At 38.9% G+C, this 24,842-nt stretch overlaps 1 protein-coding gene across 3 annotated transcripts in view; it reads right to left on the bottom strand.

Moving 5' to 3' along the window:
* man1a2 (mannosidase, alpha, class 1A, member 2) overlaps window positions 1-24,842 on the bottom strand; it is a 120,706-nt gene that overhangs the window by 35,215 nt on the left and 60,649 nt on the right. For all 3 annotated transcript variants that reach the window (XM_048540541.2, XM_048540542.2, XM_048540540.2), the window contains 3 exons: window positions 18,175-18,269; window positions 9,732-9,855; window positions 8,255-8,348 (listed from right to left, as the gene is read on the bottom strand). In XM_048540541.2, the coding sequence (XP_048396498.1) occupies window positions 8,255-8,348; window positions 9,732-9,855; window positions 18,175-18,269 (313 nt within the window). The remainder of the gene's footprint in view (window positions 1-8,254; window positions 8,349-9,731; window positions 9,856-18,174; window positions 18,270-24,842) is intronic.

A 24,842-nucleotide genomic window follows, 5' to 3' on the forward strand; every position in this document is an offset into this window, starting at 1 on the left:
TAATGCATAGGTGGTTTGACAAATTCTTCCAGATGGTATAACCTTTTGAAGATTTAAACTTCACAATTTAGGTTGTCAAGCTGTAGGTGGTTCAGCATCTTGAATGTTTTTTGTGCATCAACTATGGTCTTCCACAACTTGATTATTCAAGTGTAGTTTGGGTAATTTTAAAGTTCCTAAAGTTCCTAATTTGTTTTCCTCAATGTTGCTCCATTGGGTGTGATGTCTTCAGAGAATGTAAATTCACTATACGACAGTGGCTTCTGTAATAGGAACATGAGCTACTGCTTCTTGAAGTTGATTGCAGTTATGCTGACCAAAACTCATCAGATCAATCTTAAGCACACTATTCATCTTGATGCCCTTCAACACCACTTTCCAAACCTGGTGTCCTCTACCAAGCGGAAGAACAATGGCAGCAGATACATGCGTAAACTACAACTTACAAGTTCACCTCCCAGTCAAACATCATCCTGACTTGGAACTATTACTGCCATTCCTTCGCTATCACTGGGTCAGAATCTTCAAACTCTTTATTATAACAGTGCTGTGGATGTTCCTATGTCCCAAAACCTGGAGCAGTTTAAGGTGGCAGCTTCTTGCAACAGGATAATTAGGGGTGAGCAATAATTGCTGATCCAGCCAGCAACGTCCACATTCCTCGAATAGTAAGTTTACAACAGCCATATTGTTTACCTGCAAATCTCATGGACTTTCTACATTCCTAATTGGTGTGGTAATTGGTGTGTTTAAGGTCACCATTTTGGTACCTGCTTTGCAACAAAGTCATATCCTTGTTGTATTACCAAAAGTCACTCATCAAGGTGGTGCAAGCCATTGGCAAGGGCACCAAATCACTTCCAATAAATTGAAGTCAGTTTCCACACTGCCTATTAAATAAATTCATATGGAGTCCTTTTATACCAAAACCCAGAGCAAATCTTTCATGCTCTATGTCAGAATAACTGGATTGTACCTGCAACAATGTTTTGGATTCAAACAGAACCAGTTTGCCATCAGTCACGATGCTTAGTCCTAGCTCTTTCTGAGATGCAATGACTTCTAGGATCATATTCTTTCTTGGATCATGGTACTGTTGGATACAAGTTTCTGTTGACAACATTTGTTTGATTCAAACAGGACAGCCCTCTTGTCTAATAGAGGAAGTCTTTTATGAGTTCTCTTAATGATACTTTAGCAGAAACACTGAACAGATATACTCTCAGAATTCTGAAAAAAAATTGCTCCATCAACATTAACAAAACAAAGGAGCTGGCCATTGACTTCAGGAAGCGGGACAGAGGGTATGCCCCTGTCTGTAACAATGGTGCTGAGGTGGAGATGGTCAAGAACATCAAATCCTGGGAGTGATGATTACCATCAATCCATTCTGGTCCACTCATGTCAACGCAATGGTCAAGAAAGCTCAACAATGTCCCCACTTCCTCAAGAGGCAAAAGGAGATTCGGCATGTCCACAATGACACTCAGAGATAATGGGGACTGCAGATGCTGGAGATTCCAAGATAATAAAATGTGAGGCTGGATGAACACAGCAGGCCAAGCAGCATCTCAGGAGCACAAAAGCTGACGTTTCGGGCCTAGACCCTTCATCAGAGAGGGGGATGGGGGGAGGGAACTGGAATAAATAGGGAGAGAGGGGGAGGCGGACCGAAGATGGAGAGTAAAGAAGATAGGTGGAGAGAGTGCAGGTGGGGAGGTAGGGAGGGGATAGGTCAGTCCAGGGAAGACGGACAGGTCAAGGAGGTGGGATGAGGTTAGTAGGTAGCGGGGGGTGCGGCTTGGGGTGGGAGGAAGGGATGGGTGAGAGGAAGAACCGGTTAGGGAGGCAGAGACAGGTTGGACTGGTTTTGGGATGCAGTGGGTGGGGGGGGAAGAGCTGGGCTGGTTGTGTGGTGCAGTGGGGGGAGGGGACGAACTGGGCTGGTTGAGGGATGCAGTAGGGGAAGGGGAGATTTTGAAACTGGTGAAGTCCACATTGATACCATATGGCTGCAGGGTTCCCAGGCGGAATATGAGTTGCTGTTCCTGCAGCCTTCGGGTGGCATCATTGTGGCAGTGCAGGAGGCCCATGATGGACATGTCATCAAGAGAATGGGAGGGGGAGTGGAAATGGTTTGCGACTGGGAGGTGCAGTTGTTTTTTGCGAACTGAGCGGAGGTGTGACACTCACCTGTTTTATAGATGCACCTTACATGGCATTCTATCTGGATTTATCACGGCATGGTTTGGCAACTCTCTTCCCAAAGACTACAAGAAACCATACAGAACATAGCCCAGTCCATCAGGCAAACTAGCCTTCCATACATTGACTCAGTCTATACTGCCCGCTGTCTCAGGAAAACAACCAACATAAATCAAAGACCCCTCCCACCCCAATCATGCTCTCTTCCATCAGGCAGGAAGTGTAAATGTTTGCATATACATATGAACAAATTAAAGAACAGCTTTTTTCCCCCACTGCTTTTAGACACCTGATGAGCCTCTTAAATTCTAAATATAATACTGATCCCACTCTCTGTGCACCTTCTCTGCAGCTGCAACATTGTATTCAACATGCTGTTCAATTACCTGGCATACTTTGTATGATATGATCTGCCTGTACTGCACTCAAACCAAAGTTTTACACCATACCTAGGTACACATGACAAAAATAGATTAAATCAAAGCAAATTCGTTCGCCGAGCCGGTGTGTTTAGTTACTGATGCTCTTGTCACCCTGCTCCGTAACATCATCACTATGCTTCTGGTGAAGCGTTGGTATTCTGTCCCGTTTGTTATTTATATGCCTCAGTTTGCTGGGGTGAACGTCATTATTTCCGGTTCTGTTTTTCAATAATTTATATATCAGGTCCAGTTCAATATGTTTGTTGACGGAGTTCCGGTTGGAATGCCAGGACTCCAGTAATACCCTGGCATGTCTCTGGCTCATGCTATTATGGATACGTTGGCCCAGTCAAATTCGTATCCTTCTTTGTCCATGTGTATTGAGACCAGTGAGAATTGATTAACTTTCTTGGTGGCTAGTTGATGCTCATGTATCTTTATTGTCAGTTTTCTTCCAGTTGGTCTATGCAATGTTTTTCACAGTCCTTACGTGGTATTTTGAATACTGTTAGGTTTATTGGTTGTGGGTCTGGGGTCCTTTACAATTCATCTGTAACTGTCGCAGGGTGGTTGTTGTTTTGTGGGCTACCCTGATACCTAGAGGTCTGAGTAGTCTTATAGTCACCTCTGATATGTCTCTGATGTATGACAGGATGACTAGTGCGGCTGGTTGTGTTGTGTCTTCTTCTTGTGATCTGTTGCAGGAAGTAACGTCCGATTGTGCTTTTTGGGTATCCGTTCCTTTTACAAACTCTGTAGAAGTTCTCCTGTTCTGCTTTGGTAATTCCGGAATGCTGCTGTATGCCTATTTGAATAATATCCTGATGCAGCTCCATTTGTGGCTGTTGGGGTGATTGCTGGAGTCATCTGGTCTAGTATGGTCTTTCTGTATATGCTAGTCTGGAGTTCCCCGGTGTTCTTACATCCTACCACTAAGTCCAGGAAACGTAGTCTGTTATTGTTTTCTTTCCCTCACCCCAGCAAACCAAGGCATATAAATAACAAGCGGGACAGAACACCAATGCTTCACCGGAGGCAGCCCAATGATGCTACCTAGCAGGGTGATGAAATGTTTGCAACCAAAGACACCAGCTCGGCAAGCAAGCCTACACTTCATCCACAAACTGAGCTACAAATCTTCTCAAAAACTTCATCCAAAACATCTCTACCGATGCTTTCTATTTTGGGGGAAAAAGCATGTATGTTAAACCTTCCACACTGCCTGGTTTGAGATATCTTCCATTGCTTGTAAAAATACAGCAAAGTAATTTGATCTGACCTACATTCACCTGACACTTCTTGCTATTGAAGAAAAGATCCTCCATAATGAACTGCCATCATCAGGAAGTCAAGTGAATTGACTAATATCGATGCTTGGCATCCAGCTTGAAGTAAGTTGATGAATTTGCGATTAATTCTTCTACCATTTGAATTTTCGGCACTTTTTTTTAGAAAGGGAAAGCACTGACAACGTAGGCCCAAACAAACCCTCATTGTGCCATCTTTATTTTGCACACAGGTAACAGAACTGCATCAATTTGTATGTTGATGTACATGATGAATAACTTTTGGCTTTCCATATCATCCAGTTCACTCCTAAAGCTTCCTTCACATATGGAAATTGCACTTTCTGGAAAGATCAAGTGATGGAATTGCATCTTCTCGGAGGTTCAATATAACATCCTCTTCGAACTTGCCTGTGGCATGAAATCCATTTGAATAAAATTGTTGCAGGTTACTGGGCTAACTGGATGCAATTATTTTTGACCTTTTCTGTTGCAAGTAGTAAGTTCATCATGAATGGTCACATTATGATGATCTATGTACATTGGTAATCCATGTCCACCAGGTAAACATCTACAGTTTGCATACAGAATTGGCATAATTGTATTTTAACATCAGCGTACTAAGGCAAGGGATGGGTGTTCAATGACACAAATTATGCTATAGTAGGTTATATCGAAACTTCCAATGATCGAAGGACACATCCTTTGGGACTGTGACTGGTAGGGTGATGACACTAACCCTCATGTCAACCTTTGAGTGTGTTGTATCAATACAGATGCAGACTCTATCTTTATCGCGACATGTAGCTTCTCTCTGGTGAAGTGGAAGAAAATCTTCGTCTGGACAACCAGCAATCTCAGTGACAGCTGTTGTAGGATTCTCAATGAATTCCGTGCACCATCTGATTCACCTTCATTCCCATCTGACTCTAACCTGTCTCCATATCAATTAACATAGAAACACAGCAGTTAAGAGTCGACTACACGGCCCTTTGAGCCTACTCAGTCATACAATATGATCGTGTTTGATCATTCAACTCAGTACCCTGTTCACTAATCTCTGGATGAAAAAAATTCTTCTCATCTCAGTCCTCAATGACTTACCCTATATCCTTAGGGTAAGACACTGGTTCTGTAATCCCCAGCTATTGAGAACATTCTTCCTGGCAGAACTTTATAAGTTTCTATATCCCTCCTCATTCTTCTAAACTCCAATAAATCTAACCAATTTAGTCTGTCTTCATACATCTATTCTGCCCTCCCAGGAATCAGTCTGGCAAACCTTTTTGCACTTCATTAATAGAGAAGATATCCTTTTGTGGATAAGGAGACCAAAACTACAACAATACTCTAGGTGTGACCTCATCAAGGCCCTGTGCAATTGCTGCAAGACATCCTTGCTCCTGCACTCAAATCCTCATGCTTTGAAAGCCAACATGTCATTTTCCACCTTCACCATCTGTTGCACCTGCATGGTTACTTTCAGTGACTGGTATACAGGGATGCTTAGATCTTGTTGTGGTTAAATGGATCATGCACTAAAAAATCAGGTTTCTTTAATTCTTCGGCTGCAGCTGAACTTCTGACCAAAAAGAGAGACAGCTCCTCCTTCCTACCATGGTAAAATTCAACTGACTGCTTGACATCTACCAACAAATTGAGTAACTGATTCTTGTGGCTGTTCTGTAAGACATCAACTCTAGATGGTAAATTTTAAAGTTTACTTTTTCAAGAAGCTGATCCAGCATTTTTCCTAGCTTAGGAAAATCTCTCCCGAGACAGATCTGAAGTGTTTCCAAAGTTATATCTCTATTTTAAATCTAAAGGCATAGCTTCACCCTTTGAAAAACAGCTTAAATTTGGATAGGATGTCTGCAATCTAATTCATGCACGAGGGTACATGGTAGTTCATGATACCTGCACGGATTAGGGCATGCATAGTGGTTAATGAACAGAAATGTGCTCTTTGGCACCAGCAGTAGTTCACACTTTAAACTTGGTACATAAGCTCCATTTTTGGGAAGATTTTTAAAGCTTAAAAGGTCAACTTATATATACCATGATCTACAGCACCTTATACTTAATAGCAGCATATATAAAACAAACCTGGCCAATTACAACACAGTTCTTAAGAAACAGGCCCAAAAAGAATACTGCACAAATCAGGAGTCAGAGTAAAATCAACAATTAGCATAAAAATCTACAAAGTTACCATTTTTCTGTTCAGGCTCGGTATTATTATCATTGTTATTATTTAATTTAGTAGTTGTAGAGAAAGCTTTGCTTTAGAACGTAATCATTATCTAATTTACGGGTTTACCTACTGCGGATGGACCGCAGCAATTCAAGCTGGCTAGTAACTACCATCTCAAGGGTAATTAAGGTTAGGTAATAGATGTGGACTTTATCGAAGACAATTCATCCCATGTATTGAGTATGAACAGAGAATTGGAAAAGTATTGTATTAGCCAACACCAACACTCAAAGGAGCAATTACCAAAATAACTAAACACACGAAGTGAACAATGCGCAACATTACAGGAAGGTCATGAATTGATTGGGTGATGAGTATTGCAGGTTTGTTTCCTTCTATCTAGACCTGGGGTGGGATTGATAAACTAAATTACCTTCTGGTGTCAAAACAGCTGCAAGATTATCAAATAGGTCAATGATGGTACTTAGACAACTGGGCAGTCCAACTTTATGGAGGATCAGAGGCAGTTGACTTGTTAATAAAATGGCAAGTATATTAAAGCGGCATATTTTGATTACGTCTGTTAGTGAGTTAACACCAGATATGGTGGAACACCTCAGACCCAAGCTGTGTATTCCTGTATCACATAAAAGCCTCAGGATGCATCAGTGCATGAAACAATCACCGGCATACAAAGTGTCATCAGCTGGAACAGTCTAAGCATCAGAACTGAGCTTTTTAGATCCATTCAAAAGCTACTCCATTCCAAGATGCTGTGAGAGAAAGTTGCTCCTCATGTTCCTTTTAAATCTTTCTCTGCTCACCTTAAAAATATACCACCTTGTTTTGAACTCCCCCATGCCAGGGAAAATAACTTCATCTATTCCTCTTATCTATGCCCTTCATGATTTTAAAAACCTCTAAGGTGATCCCTCAACCTCCAATGGTCCAATGAAAAAAAAAGGCCCAGCCTCTCCTTATAACTCAAACACTCCAGTTTCAGCAACATCCTGGTAAATCTTTTCCAAACGCTTTCCAATTTAATAATGTCTTTCCTATAGCAGGACAACTAGAATTGTACACAGTACAATTAGAGGATACAAAAGCAGAGTATTTAAAAATTCATAACGTAATCAAGCAGAGTCAGCAGGGTTTCATGAAGGGTAAATCACGCCTGGCAAAAAAGAAGAGATGCCGTATATTTGAATTTCCAAAAGGCATTTGACAGGAACACACAAAACAATTTAACAAAAGCCGATTGTGTTGAAGGTGGTATGTTAACATGGCTAAAAGATTGACTAATTAGCAGAAGGCCAACAGTTGGGATAATGAAGCTATTTTCAGGATGGCATCTCTGACAAGTGGAGTGTCACAGGGATCACAGACATCTACAAAAATATATTAACTTAGATGAGGAAAATGTACAATCACCAAGTTTGTGGATGACACAAATATATGTAGGAAGGCACGCGAGGATGACAAAGCCTGTCTACATCCCTCTGCAGAGCCTAAGTGTGCGGGTAAAACCAAGCAATTGGAATGTATTATGGGAAAATGGCAGATTATGCGCTTTGGCAGGAAGAATCGAGGAGCTGAATATTATTTCAACGGAAAACACTGCAAAAATTGAGTCAGACCACATTGGCAAAGATCTTCAACAGCATTAAGTTTAGGTTCATTTTATTTGAAGGACCATCTGTTGCTGTACCATTTTTATTTAAACAGGTGAAGTCAAAAGTGACATATGGACCAAAGTTTTGTTAGCCATCAAGCTGATAAAGGAGGGCTCAAGTGGTTAAACACTAAACCCCAAGAACACACTTACTTTTTGGAAAATTAGCATTCAGTAAGTACAAATGGCTGCTTTCTTTTCAAATGACCAGAAGATGTAATTTGAAATTTCTCTGGCTTCAGCACAGATACTGATTAGTATTGACTCTGGGAATAGAGTAAAAACTGTAACTCTGATATCACTATGAATGAATTAGGGCTTATGGTGCTTAGAGCAAAGCCTTTCAAAATTAGCCATGCAGTGTACCTCAGAACAAGCTTAATGCAACAACTGGATTAAAAATAAAAAAGATCATGCGCTAAGGTTAGACTGTCATTCATGAATAATTATTACTCTTCATTTATTAGATACTCACGTTGACCCCAACGCCCTGTCCTTGGATTAAGGTAGTTGGGGTACAGGCCGTTAGGTCTGTCCATTTTCTGTAACAACTTCCGAATATGCAACACCTGCAATTAGTTTGAAATTTAATTTTAACAATTGTGGCAATATGAACACGTTAATTTATTAGTGTTCTCTTGCTATGACATTGTTAAAATTGTTGAAATAATCATCTTTCTCGATGTCCTCCATTTCATGTGTATTTAGAATAAGAACACATTAATCAAATTCAAGCCTTCACCAATATTATTGTTAAAATTACCACAACACAAACATAGGCATGCTTGCAACATGCAATTTTAAATATCATACACTCCTGGGACATGAACTCCCTGAACATCTGATTGGGAAGCTGTGATTACCAGAACACTAAATCCTTTAAGTAGTACTTTTGCCTTGAGGTAAAATTGTAAATTGTAAGATTACCCACCAGCAATACCGTCACCTTGCATTCAGATACAGGGTATATGATTACTGACAGTAAACAGACAACAGGCCACGGTTGAGAAATAAGGAATTTCATCAAACACTACATTGGAATGTATGCCTCAGGTGAACTACATGGCCTTCATCAAGGCCAATGATATAGCTCAGGTTTAATTATTTAGAAACACATCCAAAACCAAAAGTAGATGTTTGCTAATCCCAAAAATCACTGATGAAGTGTGCAAAGGCCCTACATTATTAGTTCAATTCTAGTTAAGTGTAGCTTTAGAGGTTATAATAAATATGAATAATTTACAATTTTGCAATGAGTATTTTGGTATTCAGAAGATTTATACAATTTGACTAAACTTTCACAAATTGACAGCTTCTTGTTTTAGTTCTTCATAACTGTAGCTATTGACATCAAACCTATTCAAGCAAACTTCCAAGAACTTCCAAAATATGAGAGGGTTAAGGGTTTCTGGAGTTATGGGTTATAAGTGTTGAGATGTGGCAGTATGGGAAACACAATATTTATTGCCAATCCATATTTGCCCTTGGGGCACTAACATTAAATAAAGAACTCACATTTATTAGGTTTCACAGATTCTATTGAAACAGCACTAGGAAATATCTTGAATATTTTAATGACAATCCAGTTATCTTTGCAGTCATTTTCCGATTTCAATCAACGAAATTAATGGATTTACTGAAGTCAGTATTGTAACATGACCTTTTGGAAATTGAAATCAAACTTGGGATTGTGAATCCTAGAGCACAGGATTACCAGATGACGATTCATCAATCTTCCCTTTTTCTAATAACTTAAGGGTAACACCTGTACTTGAGATCATTCACAAATATATTATACTAGCCAAGATGAACTCGCTAAAACAATTCTTCAGATGGCCAAGTAACTGATAACTCCCAAAACAAAACAATAACTTTAAACATGGTAAGTCAAAGTTCAGTAGTTTCTCATATTTTACAAAGAAAGCATTATGAACAGGGTAGCACACACTTACTTTTTTGTAGTAGATGGGATCCCCTGTCAGATAGCTCAGATGCACAAATTCCAAATGCAGTGTCCCAAATTCAGACAAAATGCTACTCCCAGCAGATGCCCAGCCCCAGTTCCGTCCAACACCACTGGTAAATCAAGAACCCAGCAAGAAAAAAAAACATACAATCACAAACAGAAGTGCAAAAGCCAGTTATCAGATGGTTCAGCACAGTGAAGATGGCAAGCAATTGGATTCTAATAACTACCTAAAGATGGATACCACAAACTTCTACTTCAGGTAGTCACCAAAAAATTCAATATAAACAACTGAACTCTCAAATTAAGTGTCTGACTAATAGTTGCATCATCTCTATTTCATCTCAAATACATATGATTGCCTTCTTGAACAACTTTTTCCCCCCATGTCAAAGTTGTCATTTGATTCTCTAATAAAATATCAATGGTACTCTGGCATTTTATCATGCAAACAGAACTATATTTTTGTATGATCATACTTGCAGCATTCCTCCTTCCAAACTGCTATACCTCTTTTCAGCTAATATTTAGAATGATACTAAAATGACAACTCAAATCAGTCTAGTTTATGCACCAATGTGAATATCAGCCATCCTCAGTTAAGTGTGCTGAATAGGCCATAACAACCACATGAATTCAAAATTTCCTGCTGTTAGAAAAAATGACTACTTTTTTGGTCAATGCTCTCTGGTATTTTCATTTGTATTTGTTACCTTTATTACCATCCAGTTGTCACTTAGGATCCAACATACATGTCAGCTAATCTCAGACCAATTCCACTGATAGCAGCCCTGCTGCAAATTGTATGTCCTAGATTCCAGCCCTGGGCCTCGCCTAACAAGCCAACAGCAAAATATGGAATGTGGTTGAGCCCAATCAACCAGTATAGACAATACTGTCCAAATAAATTGCCGAGTCTAGCCTTGATCCCAGCTTTTGTTTTGGCCTATCTCGCTTCCAGTCAGAATAGACCGCAACCTCTCCAGAATGCTTAGAGATAAGGGGTTTTTGGACTTTGAAATTTTCTGGAATATAATGATAGGAAGCCTAAACACATTTGTCAATTGGTAGGACAGAACTTAAATGTTAAGACATAAACTGAGCATGGTCAAATCCATGCATTTGAAAATACATGATAATATATCCAGGGATATGCAACCATCCAGAATGAAATTGATCATCATTAACAGTTAATCCCTCCTTTCCTTTGTAAACATTCCTTCATGTTTACGTATTACAGTAATATATATTTGAAGTCATTTTAAGTTATCTCAAGTCCTGACTTAATTTGTTGTTAGCGTTTTGGGTACAATGACCCTTCCTCAGAACAGGAACATTAACCTTGATTTCTTTCCATAGATGCTGCCAGACCTGCTGAATTTTTCCAGCAACTGTTCTTGTTTCTGATTTCCTGCATCCACAGTTCGTTTGGATTTCATTCTGACTTAAGTTGTGCCCCGTACATCAGTGTTCCCCAAACTATTTTTCAATATGACCCTATTTAACATGCACTCGCACACCAAATTAAACTGCCTCTTCCCCTGCTGGTCCTCTCCCCCATAGACAATTATCAACCCCTCTATATTCTCCCAGACAGACGAATAATGAATCACTTACCATACAACAGATCAGTCCTCTCCTTTTCCAATGACCCCTACACAAAATAAGCAGAACCTAGCATACACAAATAATCAGCCCTTCTCCACTCTCTCGCACACAGGACTTCTCCCTCATATTTGATCAAGCTGCCATGAAGTGCAATTCAATCCCTAGGCAAGGTAAGACGTTCGTACAGGAGGCAGACAATGGCAGAAATAGCAAAGCTATTGAAGCCACTGCTCACTTGCCCAGCGCAGCCACATGGCTTCTTGGTTTTCTCCATACTCTTGATACCAGTCAGTAACTGGGTTACACTCGTCAGAGATTTACTGCAATGCTGCAAATGATGAGTCAGAATATTGTGGGGTCATGTTAAAAGAAGTTCCGGATAACTGGCGTTTCTGGATTTCATAATTCCAGGCTGAAGAGGTTACAATGGATAAACTCTAGTTACCGAAGCAAACTATAAACTACAGATGGGATCTATGCAAACGATCCGATGGAAAGCTGATTAATTTGATCGGAGGTTAGTATCTGAAATTTTACGGAGATGACAGATTACCTATGCAGGAACAATTCCCCATTCTGTAAATGATCTGCAAATGCTTCAAAAACTGTATGAATATTATCTGGTTTCATAAATTCTGATGAAAACAAGTGCTTGACAATAATAAGAAAATGCCTGCATACCATAAAGTCAGGCATCCCAACACTATTAACTTCTGGATCTAATGTCCCCATTTTAAAAAATGGCATTAAACTTCACTTAGGGCTCATTCCTATAAACTATATTACTGCAAAGTTCGAAATGAGTGTGAAATAAAACTGTTCAAGAATGAAGACAACTCGAGTGGCAGATAAATCTATTTTCACTGTGCATATCCCAAAAGTACGCAAAAACTACACAACTAATTCAAACATTTCCAAATTAAGGTATAACAATTTGACAGTCCCTTCTACACTATCAGTTGTGGGGGGTGATCTGTGATGCAAACAGTGGTAGCTATTTATATTAACGTTATTGATATAGCACGAGGGCAAAATTACAAAAAAAATTCAGCCTCTAGGTCTACAATTGAACACATTTATGATGACATTTGTTAATATTTGAAAAGGCATTAAGTGATGCAATGGTTTTTAATAGCAGCACTTAATTGACTAAATTTAGTGAACTGCTGCTAAATCCAAGTGGGTTTATGACTGAGCAAAAACCAGATTTGAATGATAGGGCACTTTTTAAAAAACGAATAAATTCTTCCACATTGCTGACAAGGCCAATGTTTTGCTCATCCCTAACAGGCCTTGAGAAGATGTCAATGAACTGCCTTTTTAAAATATAGTTGTAAAGGAATTCCAGGATTTTGACTTATGACAATGATGGAATGGTAATAGCATTCCAGGTCAAGATAATACGTGGCTTGGAGGGGAACTTCACGTACACAATCATGAAATTAGAATGATGCTCATACATATAAACCACTACTCTTAAGATAATCAATGAAGGTTGGAAAGATCTTTCCTAACAGGAGAGGATTTCATGACCAGTTGCACTGAAATTTGAGGAAAAGAAAAGTAAGTTTTAGCAAACATTTCTCTCAGCTATATCGAGTACTCTTGAAAATGTATTCAAATGCAGTGACCTCAGTAAGTAAGCATGCCAGGCACATTTTGCACAGTAAGATTCCATAAGATCCGTGCTTTTATTCTAAAGGTATATAATGGCTGAAAGAGCAATGTCATTCAGGAAGCTAACAGAAGCTCCTTCTAAGAATTCAAGCCATACTTTGACTTTAACCAGAAATGACAGACAAGGCTTCCATTTATCATCTCAATTACAAACAATAATTTCGACAATGCAGCATTATGACATTTTAGATTATTAGCTCAAAGCTCAAATCCAAAATGAAGTGCATCACCAACTGAACAGTGCTGACTTAGTTTGCACTGAAAAATCAGTTTAAAAACATTAATAAACACTCAGTGATTATGTATTTTTTGTCCAGTATTTGCACTCTCAAACTGAAGTTTACTAATTCTATTGGTTTTTATCTATAATAAATCTGAATAGAAAACTTTTTTTATTTCTGAAAGAAAACTCATGTAAAACACCATGCTGAAAGGCCGAATTAAGTCCACAAACAGCTAGCTACACTGACAATTTGCAAGTAAATGTATTTTCTTGGCTAATACCTGAAAAAAATATATTTCTGGCTAAAAACAACAGTTTATATGGGAAAACATCTCTAAAATGGGTTAGAAAAGAAATAAAAACAAAGACCAAGAGTGACAGCAGAAAACTGTTAACATGACCACTCTCAGAATCATGCAATGCAATTTAGTGTCGCATATCAATACTGGGCATATCTGTTCCCCAAACATGTAACCACAGATTTTACCTTCTCCTCATAAACAGGATTCCCCAATAAACAGGAAATGTGGAGGAACTCCAAATGAAGAGTGCCAAACTCTGCAAGAATGCTCGCTCGTTGCGAGGCCCACACATAATTACGGCCTATCCCACTGGAAAGAGAGAGTCAGGTTCAGTTACATATAGCACCTCCTCTCCCACCACCATTTTCCTTAAATATAATAAGCAGCAAGGCAGCAGACAAGATCATCAAGACTAAACACTGTCAAAGATGCTTCATTGATTGCAAATGAAGCTACATGTTGTAATCAATTACTCAATTATCAATTATTCTGAAAAACTTCTGAGCATAATATCCAAAAGCCAGGAAACTACAACAAAATACTTCACTCCATGTTATAGTCCATAAAATATAAGTAGGCTGTCACTGCTCTACGAGACCACAACAACACAAGAGGTGACTGTACTTAAAACTGGAAACTCACATTAACACGGAGGAGACAAGGTGCTGGATGGCACTATAATACTGTGCATCAATTTTAATATTCTTTAGAGTGCAAGCTTTAAAGATTACACACTCTAAGCCTATGCATTGAATGGCTCTTCTGTTGTCATTAAGATATCTTTCATGTGTATAAAATTAATCTTTTCCTGAATAAAGTCTGTTTGATTATGCTTTAAGGACTTAAGTCTGGCAATTCTTCTCGAGAGAAAGAATTCTAAATTCACAGAAATAGAGGTTTACTACATAAACAAGAGCCCTTTGTCACATTCAATGTGCTGACTTTTGAAAACAAACCCATCTCCCTGATAGCCCTCAGTGTTCTGGATTTTTCTCAAATTTAAGCATCTAATCAAGTACTATTTAAAAACAATGCAATTCTCTCTGCTTCAACCGGTCCATACATGAAGGCATTGTGCAGTTTCACAACTCTGAACTGAACTATTTACTCATTCTCTTACCGTCAGTATTAAAAGAAATAGCCCTCATCATTAAGGCCCCAATGAGAAGAAATTATCTTACCCTAATCTGCCCAGGAAGGCCCTTCATAATTTTATAAGACTCTGCTAAAATGCTGTTAGTGCTGTCAAATCGTGGAATCACACTAAATAAATAAACAACTATGAATACTCTCAGTGTGCTAAACATTACACTGACAGCTATGGACAATTTTAAAATTGTCAGTCAAATTCATACATAGCTCACTTGTGTCTATTCATTTGCAGGAAAAAGGAATATGTCCATTCCATTTTCATGAATTAAACAAATAAACATGAGTGATAATAGTTCGCTGCTGCATTTGACATGGCAACACTGCAACCAGAGTCTGTTTTCTAACCAATCAGCAGAGTTTTCTAATGCAGTATAAATTGTTCTTCCATATCAAGAAATACATCTTCCACTTGTTGTGTTAAGTGCAAGGCAAAAGCTTTCTACAGCATGTCTTATTTTTCCTGACAGTTATTACATACTAACAATTAAAACCTCTAAGATAATATTTTTCACAAGTCTCTGTTCAATAATCCCCCAGAGGCTTGCCTTGTGTTTACACATTCTTGTTTTTTTTCCCAAGCCTGTACACTCAAATAGCAATATCATTAAGCAACAAGACTTCCATTCTAAGCAAATTGGTCCATTACACTTGATCAAAACAAAGGTCAATTCACAACAAATACTACACTTGATATACTCAATTAAATCAATTATTAAATGCAGAGTGGACGTCAAAAGCTACGTGGAGGACAGTAATTTGTAAATGATAAAAGGTTTTTAAAACATCATTTACACTTATTCTGTGTAGGGCCAATTCACAAAAACCAGCAATGGGAAGTGGTTGTGATCAAGTTTTTAAATTCAAGGCCAGCAATTAACTAAAATAATTTGCACCTGTTTTTAGGCAATTATCTTAGCTACCTTCTAAACATTGCTTAAAAAAGCTTTTCAAAATATTCTCAAGTGTGGTAAAAACATAGAAGTATATTAAAAAACCTAACAAAACATTCAATAATAAAAATGCAAAATGGCCTTTTTACCATAACTCAGTGGTCGTAACTATAAAATTCTACACATTTGGTGGAAGAATGTCTATTTAATTCGCTTGTTACTTTGTCCCTTCACCACATGCTTTTACAAGGTGGCCTAAATGATCCATTATTAGTTGCTCAAATGCAAGCTTCAGAGTTGAATCTTTATTACAGTTTACTTACAATAAATCTTACTATTCCTACTACATCTTTAGTTTGAGGCACACTTGGAATATTGACATTACATATTAATTTAACATTAAATTTAGGTGCTGGATATTAGAATCCATTTCCTTGCATATCATATAATGCCTTATTTGTCAAGCAAGTTAAGAAACATCTGTGACATACAAGTTGGAAAAGCAGACAGAGTGACTACTTTAGAAAAGACTATGTAATAGCCCGTGTGTCAATAAGAAACCACATATCTGCTAAGTTGTGGTATAAGGACTTGTTGTTTAAAAAAAATTGGAAAATGTTAGCACATCAAGAGTTTCAAGCATAGGTTGTGACCTGTATTTGTATTACGCTGGTGTAGGCATGCATGTGATACGAGGTTGTATGTTCTTGACATAAATAAGTGGAACCAATTGAAAGTGAACACATTGTACAATTGAACATGCTGACAGACCTCAGAGCAATACACAGGTACAAATCTTTTCTTATCACAACATAATTTTTCCACTATCTCCACAGAAATTGTATCAATTACATCTGTAAATGAATTCCTTGATAACTTACTAGTTCAGAATTTGTCAGAAGATTTGCAATATTTGGGCCTCAGTAAACAATCTGTTTACTATTTCAAAACCCTTTATAAGTTGCTGAAATTTGTTTAATGCATCAGAAATATTACACAAGTATAAAATAGTTTCTACTTTTCAAATTTAGAACATTCTTGAAATTAATCAGAAAATCATAATGTAGAATGATTTAGGTGAAGAAATGCTCAAAATTTCTAATCTGAGTTCGCTCTGCTTTGAGCACAACACAAACAAGATATGGCTGGAGAAGAATGGGTTGAGCTGTGACGGTACCTGTATGTGCGCACCTCAATATTAAATCTTACAAGCTGTAAAGTACAGAAGCGTCAAACATAAGAACGTAAGAACTAAGAGCAGGAGTAGGCCATCTGGCCCCTTGAGCCTGCCCCGCCATTTAATAAGATCACGGTTGATCTTTTTGAGACTCAGCTCCACTTACTTGCCCACTCACCACAACCCTTAATTCCTTTACTGTTCAAAAATACATCTAACCTTGCCTTAAAAACAGTGAGGTAGCTTCAACTGCTTCACTGGGCAGGGAATTCCACAGATTCACCATCCTTTGGGTGAAGAAGTTCCTCCTGAACTCTGTCCTCCATCTGCTTCCCTTTATTTTGAGGCAATGCCCTCTAGTCCTAGTTTCACCTGCTGGCAGAAATAACTTCCATGCCTCCACTTTATCTGTTCCCTTCATAATCTTATAGGTTTCTATAAGATCGCCCCTCATTTTTCTGAATTCCAATGAGTACAATCGCAGTCTATTCAGACTCTCCTCATAATCCAACCCTCTCAACGAGGTATTGTTCTTCCAGTTCGCATTGAGCTTCATTGGAAAAATATTGCAGGCCCAGGGCATGTTGACTTTGCTCTCAGCATAGCAAACCATTTTCTTCTCTTCACACCTTGATTTTACAGCTCATTTCACCTTTACCACCATCACCACTCGCATTGATTTTTGCTCTGTGTACCGTCACCATCTGTTTCATTCACTTCTCTTCCCACTTTGTGAACAAAAGCACCAGCACTTTCCAGCTTCTTTCAGTTCTGAACAGGGATTATACGGAACTGGAAATGATAACATTCTCTCTCAAGAGGTGCTGCCAGTCCTGAACTTCTTTAGCACTTTATTTTACATCTCTAGCAGCCAGGGTATTTTGCTTTGAAATCTTTTATGAATACCTCCAAGAAAGGATACTTGACCTTTTCTAAAATAAATGTAGTTTGATGAACATGCCAGAGAGAGGTACATCCAAATATTAATTCTAACTATCCTAACAACTGCGTAAAGAAATTCAGGTCCATTCCATAAAATGGTAATATTGTCGACACAATTCTCAGAATATTTGAAAATCTGCAACCCTGTATTTGTAATCATCTGGTGCATTCACTCTCGATATCTAGCAGTTAGAATTAGTCAGAATTATAACTGTCAAATTCCTGAACTTTTCAGCATTTGCAAAGCATATTCCAGTCTAGAACACATGCGGAGGACATCAATATGCACAATCATTCATGCATTAACACATCACATCAAAAATGAACATCAAAAGTGAAAGTCAGTTTTTAAAAGAAACAGAATGAGGTATGTCAGCGCAGCAGAAGTGGAAGCATAACTGCGCCATTCTTTCCTTACTCAACAAAAGTAAAATGCCACACAACATAAGCAAACTCACCTCTTCAGGTTCACCATAGCCCAAGGGATGCCTGTGGGGGTATTAAATGAAGGCAGCAGCTTTTCAGCAAGTTGTGAAGCTTTCTGTTTAAAGACCTGACAAAGGAAGTTAAAATAAAAAATGCTTGTTTCAGATTTACAGAGAATAAAACAAGCAATAAATAAAGCAATAGTTTTAAAAAAAATGGATCAATCCAAAATAATATTGAGTTTCTGAAGATGGTAACCCGTCTTTTGTGGAATCTAGGTCTTACACATGGAAACCAGAAATTCACTTAATGTTTTCAAATCCAGTAGACAACTACATCTGTACCCCAAACTCAAGCAGAAGGCTAATTCCCATCAAATTAAGCTTCAGGCACCGAAGGTGCAACATAAGTGAAATGAAAGCCGAAAGAACTGCGCGAATGCTGTAAATCAGAAACAAAAATATGAGTTGTTGGAAGTTTAGCAGGGCAGGCAGCATCTGTGAAGAAAACATCAGAGTTAACCCTTCGAGTCCATTGGCCCTTCTTCATAATTGATGGTAGCTGAGAAAATGTCACATTTTATGCAGAAAGTACAAGGTGGATGGGACAGAGAATAAATGATACAATAGAGCCCAAAGAGAGAATAGCAGCTGGATAGACAAAGGAGTTGATAATGATCTGGCTGGGAGAGTGAACAGTTGTTAATGGGGGCTGTTGGTGTTTCACAATTGGTACTGTGTAATAGCAGGGTGTGAGACAACAAGGTGTGGTGCGTGGGGGAAGTAACTTGGACATGGGAGAGTTTAGGGTCCAAAATTATTGAACTCGATATTGAGTTCAGAGGGCTGCAGGGTCCCCAAGTGGAAAATGAGGTGTTGTTTTTCCAGCGTGCATTGAGCTTCGCTGGAATACTGCAGCAAACTCGAAAGACAGATGTTGGCCAGGGAACAGGGTGGTGTGTTAAGGTGGCAGGCAACAGGTAGCTCAGGGTCTTTTTTGAGAGCAGAACATAGATGTTATGTGAAGCAATCACCTAAGCTACACTTCGTTTTCCCAGCAGTGAATGCAGTAGGCCAGATTCTTGGGAAGTACCTCAAAGTTATGTTTGGGCTCTTGGATGCTGGGCAAGGAGAGAGGTAACTGTTCAGGTGTTGCACCTTCACCAGTCTCAGTGTAAGGTGACATGGGGCTGTGGGACAGCAGCTGGGTATTGAGGGTGAAGGAAGAGTGGACCAGGGTGGCCTGGAAGGAACGGTCCCTGTGGAAGGTGGACAAGGGAGGGAGTGGGAACATGTCTGACGGTGGCATTTTGCTTCCTCGAAATCTGTTTCAATTTCGGTAGACAGACAGGTCGCTAATATCCACTATAAACCCATTGATTCCCACAGCTACCTAGATTATACATATCCTTACACCCTGTTTCCTGTAAAGACTGCAATTCTCAGTTCCTTCATCTCCGTCATGTACATTCAGATGAGGCCAAATATGATGAGGGAGCCTCCAAAATGTCCACCTTTTTCCTCAACAGAGGATTCCCCAGCACCGCTGTTGATCTGGCCCTCAAATGGGTCTGACCCATCTCCTGCACTTCCGCCCTCACCCACTAAGATTTGCATAACTGACTCAACCAAAGCACTCATGTCACATTTTGAGTTTTCCAGTACCTCACGCTGAAAATAGTACATCTGCTGTGATTTCTTCAAATCCTCATGTTCAGAGATAATCACTGACAATCTCTGGGGAGGGAGGGAGGTGTTGGTGAAAGAGACGACACATGCTGATTGTATTCCTACCCAGACATTTCTCAAAGTGAAAATAAAAGAAAAATATCCAGCTTCTGAATAATCGGAAACTGAACGCATCCTGAAAATGTGAGATGGTACCTTCGGGGTGTTTTTATCCTGACATTAATTCCAGTATTTTGACGCTAAGCAAACTATTTTTCTCTAAGAGCAAGTGTGGCATTTCCCCATGCAGTGTGCGGTGTGGGCAATGGTGAGAATCATGGGAAAATACAGCAGAAATGAAAAAACCATGAATCTTGACATTGAAAAAAATCTGATTTTACATTTAAAGGTTTCAACAGACAGCTCAGAACCTCACTGATGAGTAGCACTTTGTTTACATACACTCGTATTTCATTAATACCCCAACTTCCTTCATTTAAACACAGCTAGCAATTATTCCCGCCTTTGCTGAGAAACTAGATGGCACCAACGCAGACATGAAACTCACAGCAGTCACCCAGTGGGAAGCAACTTACTACTTGCTTCACCAGGCCTCCATTTTTGCATCCCTACTGTAATAAGTCCTCAAATGCTCCATGAGATCTCCTCCATTCTTCATCACTAAAGTCTACATCAGCCTCACAACATTGCTGATCTCAGAACAATTCAGCAAAAACTTAGGCCCTTCAGGACTTCACTTCAGAATTAATATCTTTGATTGGCATGGTCCTGCGAGATTGCTTTGTGCACAGGGACGCATAGCCATCTTGTGTATCTGCAATCGTTGCCTCTCATGGTTCTTAGCTTCGTTTCTTAAGTGCCAACTCTTCGCTCTTACTAGGAGTCTACTAGCTTCTATGATTGCACAGCCTTTTAATGAAAGGGCATGAAAGATTAGTAGTTGTGTAGATGAAGAGGAGAGAGTCTTTGAATACGATTCCGTGTGCAGTAGTGAGGTTGGTACTCCACCAGCATTGTGAAGGTTATGTGCATGGCAGAGTAAGAGTGAATGTGAAATAGCAGAGATAAGATGGGCTTAGTGGAGTGTAGATGATCATTGACCTTATTTCCTTCACTAATGTGCATTCTATCAGAGACAACACTGTCCCAGGATACGATCTGTGCACAGGCTGGCCATGTTTGGTGCCTTCCATCCTTGGGTGGTCTATCAATACCTCCAGGTCCCAATCATTGCTAACATGAGTTAAAAGGGAAGGTCATATGTAAGTACCATCTTCAGTAGTCAACAAATCTAGCTTCAAGAGCTTTTAAACTTAAAATTCAAGAGTGTTGTTTAAGGGCCCACAAGAAAAGTACACTGCTTTTAATAGAATATTAAAGAATGAAAGGAAAGTTGTGTACAAAGTAAATAGTCTCAAGACAAAGAAGGGAATAAATGTGCTCTTTTAATATTGGCATAATTACAGCATTCGGTGAACAATTAAAAAACAGCTCTCTAAAAAGAACAGGGTTTGAAAGTCTAATGGGAATCTTGGCTTAAATTACATTAACATAATAAAGGCGTTATGAAGATACTAACTTATGCTCTACGAAGTAGCAACTGGAATTCTGCCAAAATGGAACGTGCCACATATCTGTATCCTGAATAAAGTACTTTACTTACTACAGGTGGGTCACAATGTCATTATGCAATTATTCTTCAATTATATCCATGCCAGCATCAAGCATTTCCAATCAGGTAGGGCAGGTCATACTGAATCCAATTTAAAGCTTTCACTACATTTGTATCCTTGGCAACGCATTTAAAGCCAATGCGCAATCAGAAAGAATTCCAGGTATTTAATCAGAATGTTTATTTTATTCTTCTTGGTCAGTGTGATGAGCCTAAAGCAATTTGTTGCCTCAACAGCATGATTTAAGATTGTTGCCACTAGTTGGTGAAGCAAGTACAGATTACAGAATGCATTCCCATAAGATTTAAATTGCATTCCCATTATTTTCTGCACAGTCAGTCTAACCTTTCAAATTTCATTGCTGAATCTACCTTAAGTCTCAATTTAACCCTATTAATAAAATACATTATTGCAAACATGCATGTAAATAAGCATATGAGGAGTTGTGAATGGACAGATGACGGTTCTTACGTGAGAACAAAAATTAAACACTCACTTTATTGTAGAAGTATGAAACTATTTACATAACATGCAACAAGTGCCTTTGATGGTCAGAAACAGTGAGAGGTAGCACTTGATTTCGGATGGATCAGTTTGACTAACCATTCTGAAGGGCCTGCATGAAATTCCTCCTAAAATTGGAAAAGCCTCCAGCTGGACCAGCCAAAATTGGAAATGTGGAATATTAAGAGAGACATCACTTCAAACTTCAGATCAACAACATATGTAAACTGCCCTATAGCAAAACAGGGGGGGTTCTGATACAAATCAGCTGATAAGAGTTACAGAAATGCTTCCAGATAAATGTGACAAAGATGCCTCAGTTCTAATAAAATGGCTCAGATCTGAAAAATTAACACTGTCTCTGTCTCTAGAGATTCTGACAGACCAGAGTATTTTCAGATTATGACAGGGTCGCGCATTATCAAGTTTAACATGAGGGTACGATAGGTTTGTAGCCAAGCTGGAAACTTTATTCACAGACTAAAATCATTAAATCAGTTTGAATGTGAATATGACAAGGAGGAACAGGGTCCTGTAAGCAAACTATATAAATCATGTTTCAATTTCATGGGAACATGATTAAATAATTAATCAAAAAAGAAATTAAAAAGGCAGATTTTCACAGATGCTAGAAATCCAAAATTAAAATACAAGATGCTGGCAATACTGAGCATGTCAGGCAATAGCTGTGAAGGGAAAATGTTTCAGGTTGATGACCTTTTATCTGGAAGAGAGAAGTTCATAGTTTGCAAAGGACAAAAGGATAGAGTTGGACATTACAGGAGAAGTGGAAACTACTCACAATATCAGCTAACATGGGAACTGTGAAGATGTGTGTGGCAGCTAAAACTTGGACTTAAATAGAATTGAGAATTTCACTCACTGAGGACAGTGAACAGATGGCATTAAAGTTTAGTTTTTCCATTCACGTGATGTGGGTGTTACTGGCTAGGCCAGCATTTATTGCTCACTCCTAATCGCCGGTAGACGGTAATTAAGAGTCAACAATATTACTGTGGGTCTGGAGTCAGGTGTAGGCTAGACCAGGGAAAGAAGCATGTTTCCTTCTCTAAAGGACATGAGTAAACGAGATAGGTTTTTATGACAATTGAGCCTTTATATTTCATACCAGATTTTGAAAAAATGAATTAAAATTTTATCTGCCATAGCAGAATTCAAATCCATATACCCAGAATGTTAGCCTGGGATTCTGGATTACTTTTCCAAAAAAATTACAACTACACCACTGCTCACATACAAGACTGTATGTATGTAGGGTAGCCCACAAATCAACAACCACCCTGGGATAGCTACTGATGAACGTAAAGGATCCCATACTCACAACCAATAAACCTAACGTAATAAACAAAATACTATACAAGGACTGTGAGAAACATTACATAGGCCAAACTGGAAGAAAACTGACAATAAGGATACATGAATACCAAGAGACATAACCAATTCTCATTACTGGTCTCAATATACATGGACAGAAGAGGACACGAATTTGAATGGGTCAACACATCCATAATAGCACGAGCCAAAGACAGATGTGCCAGGGAATTCCTGGAGGTCTGGCATTCTAATCAGAAGTCCATTAACAAACGCATTGAACTGGAGCCAATATACAAACCACTGGAAAAACAAAACCGGAAGCAATGCCAACTACCCCAGCAAACCAAGACACAAAAAACAAGTAAGGCAGAACACCAACGCTTCATCAGAGGCACACTGATGATGTTACCTAGCAGAGTGACGAAACGTCTGCAACCAAACACACTGGTTCGGTGAGCAAATATACAACCTCATCCACAGCCCGAGCTACAAATCTTCTCAAAAACTTTAAATGAGCAACAAAATGCTGGCATAGCCAGTGATACCCACATCCTTTGAATGAATTAATAAAAATAGAAAGAATGGAAGACAAAGCTACTGTGAGTGTTTCTTTTGGATAGAGGCATGAGAAATATTTGAAAAAGGCATTGATAGCACTTTAGGAGAAGGACATTTACAATGTCAACTACTGTAGCAGCTGGGATGGGAAGTATATGGTTAGCAGATTAATGGAAATGATGTCAAACGAGAAACGTGGACGTCACAGAGAATAGGACCTTCAAAATTTGAGCTAGAAGATAAAAATGAGAAAGGCACAGTTACAGTTTTAGGCTGGGATGAAGAAATTGTGCTTGGTGAGCAAGGGGATAAAGATCTGGCAGTTAAGGATGCTGAATGAATACCTCCGTCATTGTGGCAAAGTGTTCCACGACCTTAATTAATACCCTAATTATAAAGAATTGACTATGTCAGAGCTGAGATTAACAAAGATCACCTACAATGATTGAGTGAATTAGACGTGTAAGCAAGCATTCTCAAGATTTTAAAGTACAGCATGAGGCAATGTAAACTTTAGGACTTAAATAACTTCATGCATTGAAAGAATCAGTATTAACTCTATAATAGAGTCATACTATACGGAAACAGATCCTTTGGTCCAATATGTCATGAACACCAGATATCCTAGATTAATCTAGTCCCGTTTGCCAGAATTTACCTCATATCCCCCTAAACCCTTCCAATTCATATATCCATCCAGATACTTTTTAAACTTTGTAACTGTACTTGCCTCCACCACTTCTTCTGGCAGTTCATTCAAAACACACCATCCTGTGTGAAAAAAGTGTTACCTCAGGCAACATCTTGGTAAATCTTTTCTGCACCCTCTCCAGTTTGATAACATTCTACAGCTGTACTTAGGGAGGATATTCCTTGGAGATTGTCCAGTGAAGTTGTATGCGCGGAACTGAGAAATAACAAAGGGTTGATCACATTCTTGGG

Source organism: Stegostoma tigrinum, chromosome 12 (assembly GCF_030684315.1).
Source record: "Stegostoma tigrinum isolate sSteTig4 chromosome 12, sSteTig4.hap1, whole genome shotgun sequence".
In the NCBI taxonomy this organism is placed as follows: Eukaryota; Metazoa; Chordata; class Chondrichthyes; order Orectolobiformes; family Stegostomatidae; genus Stegostoma; species Stegostoma tigrinum.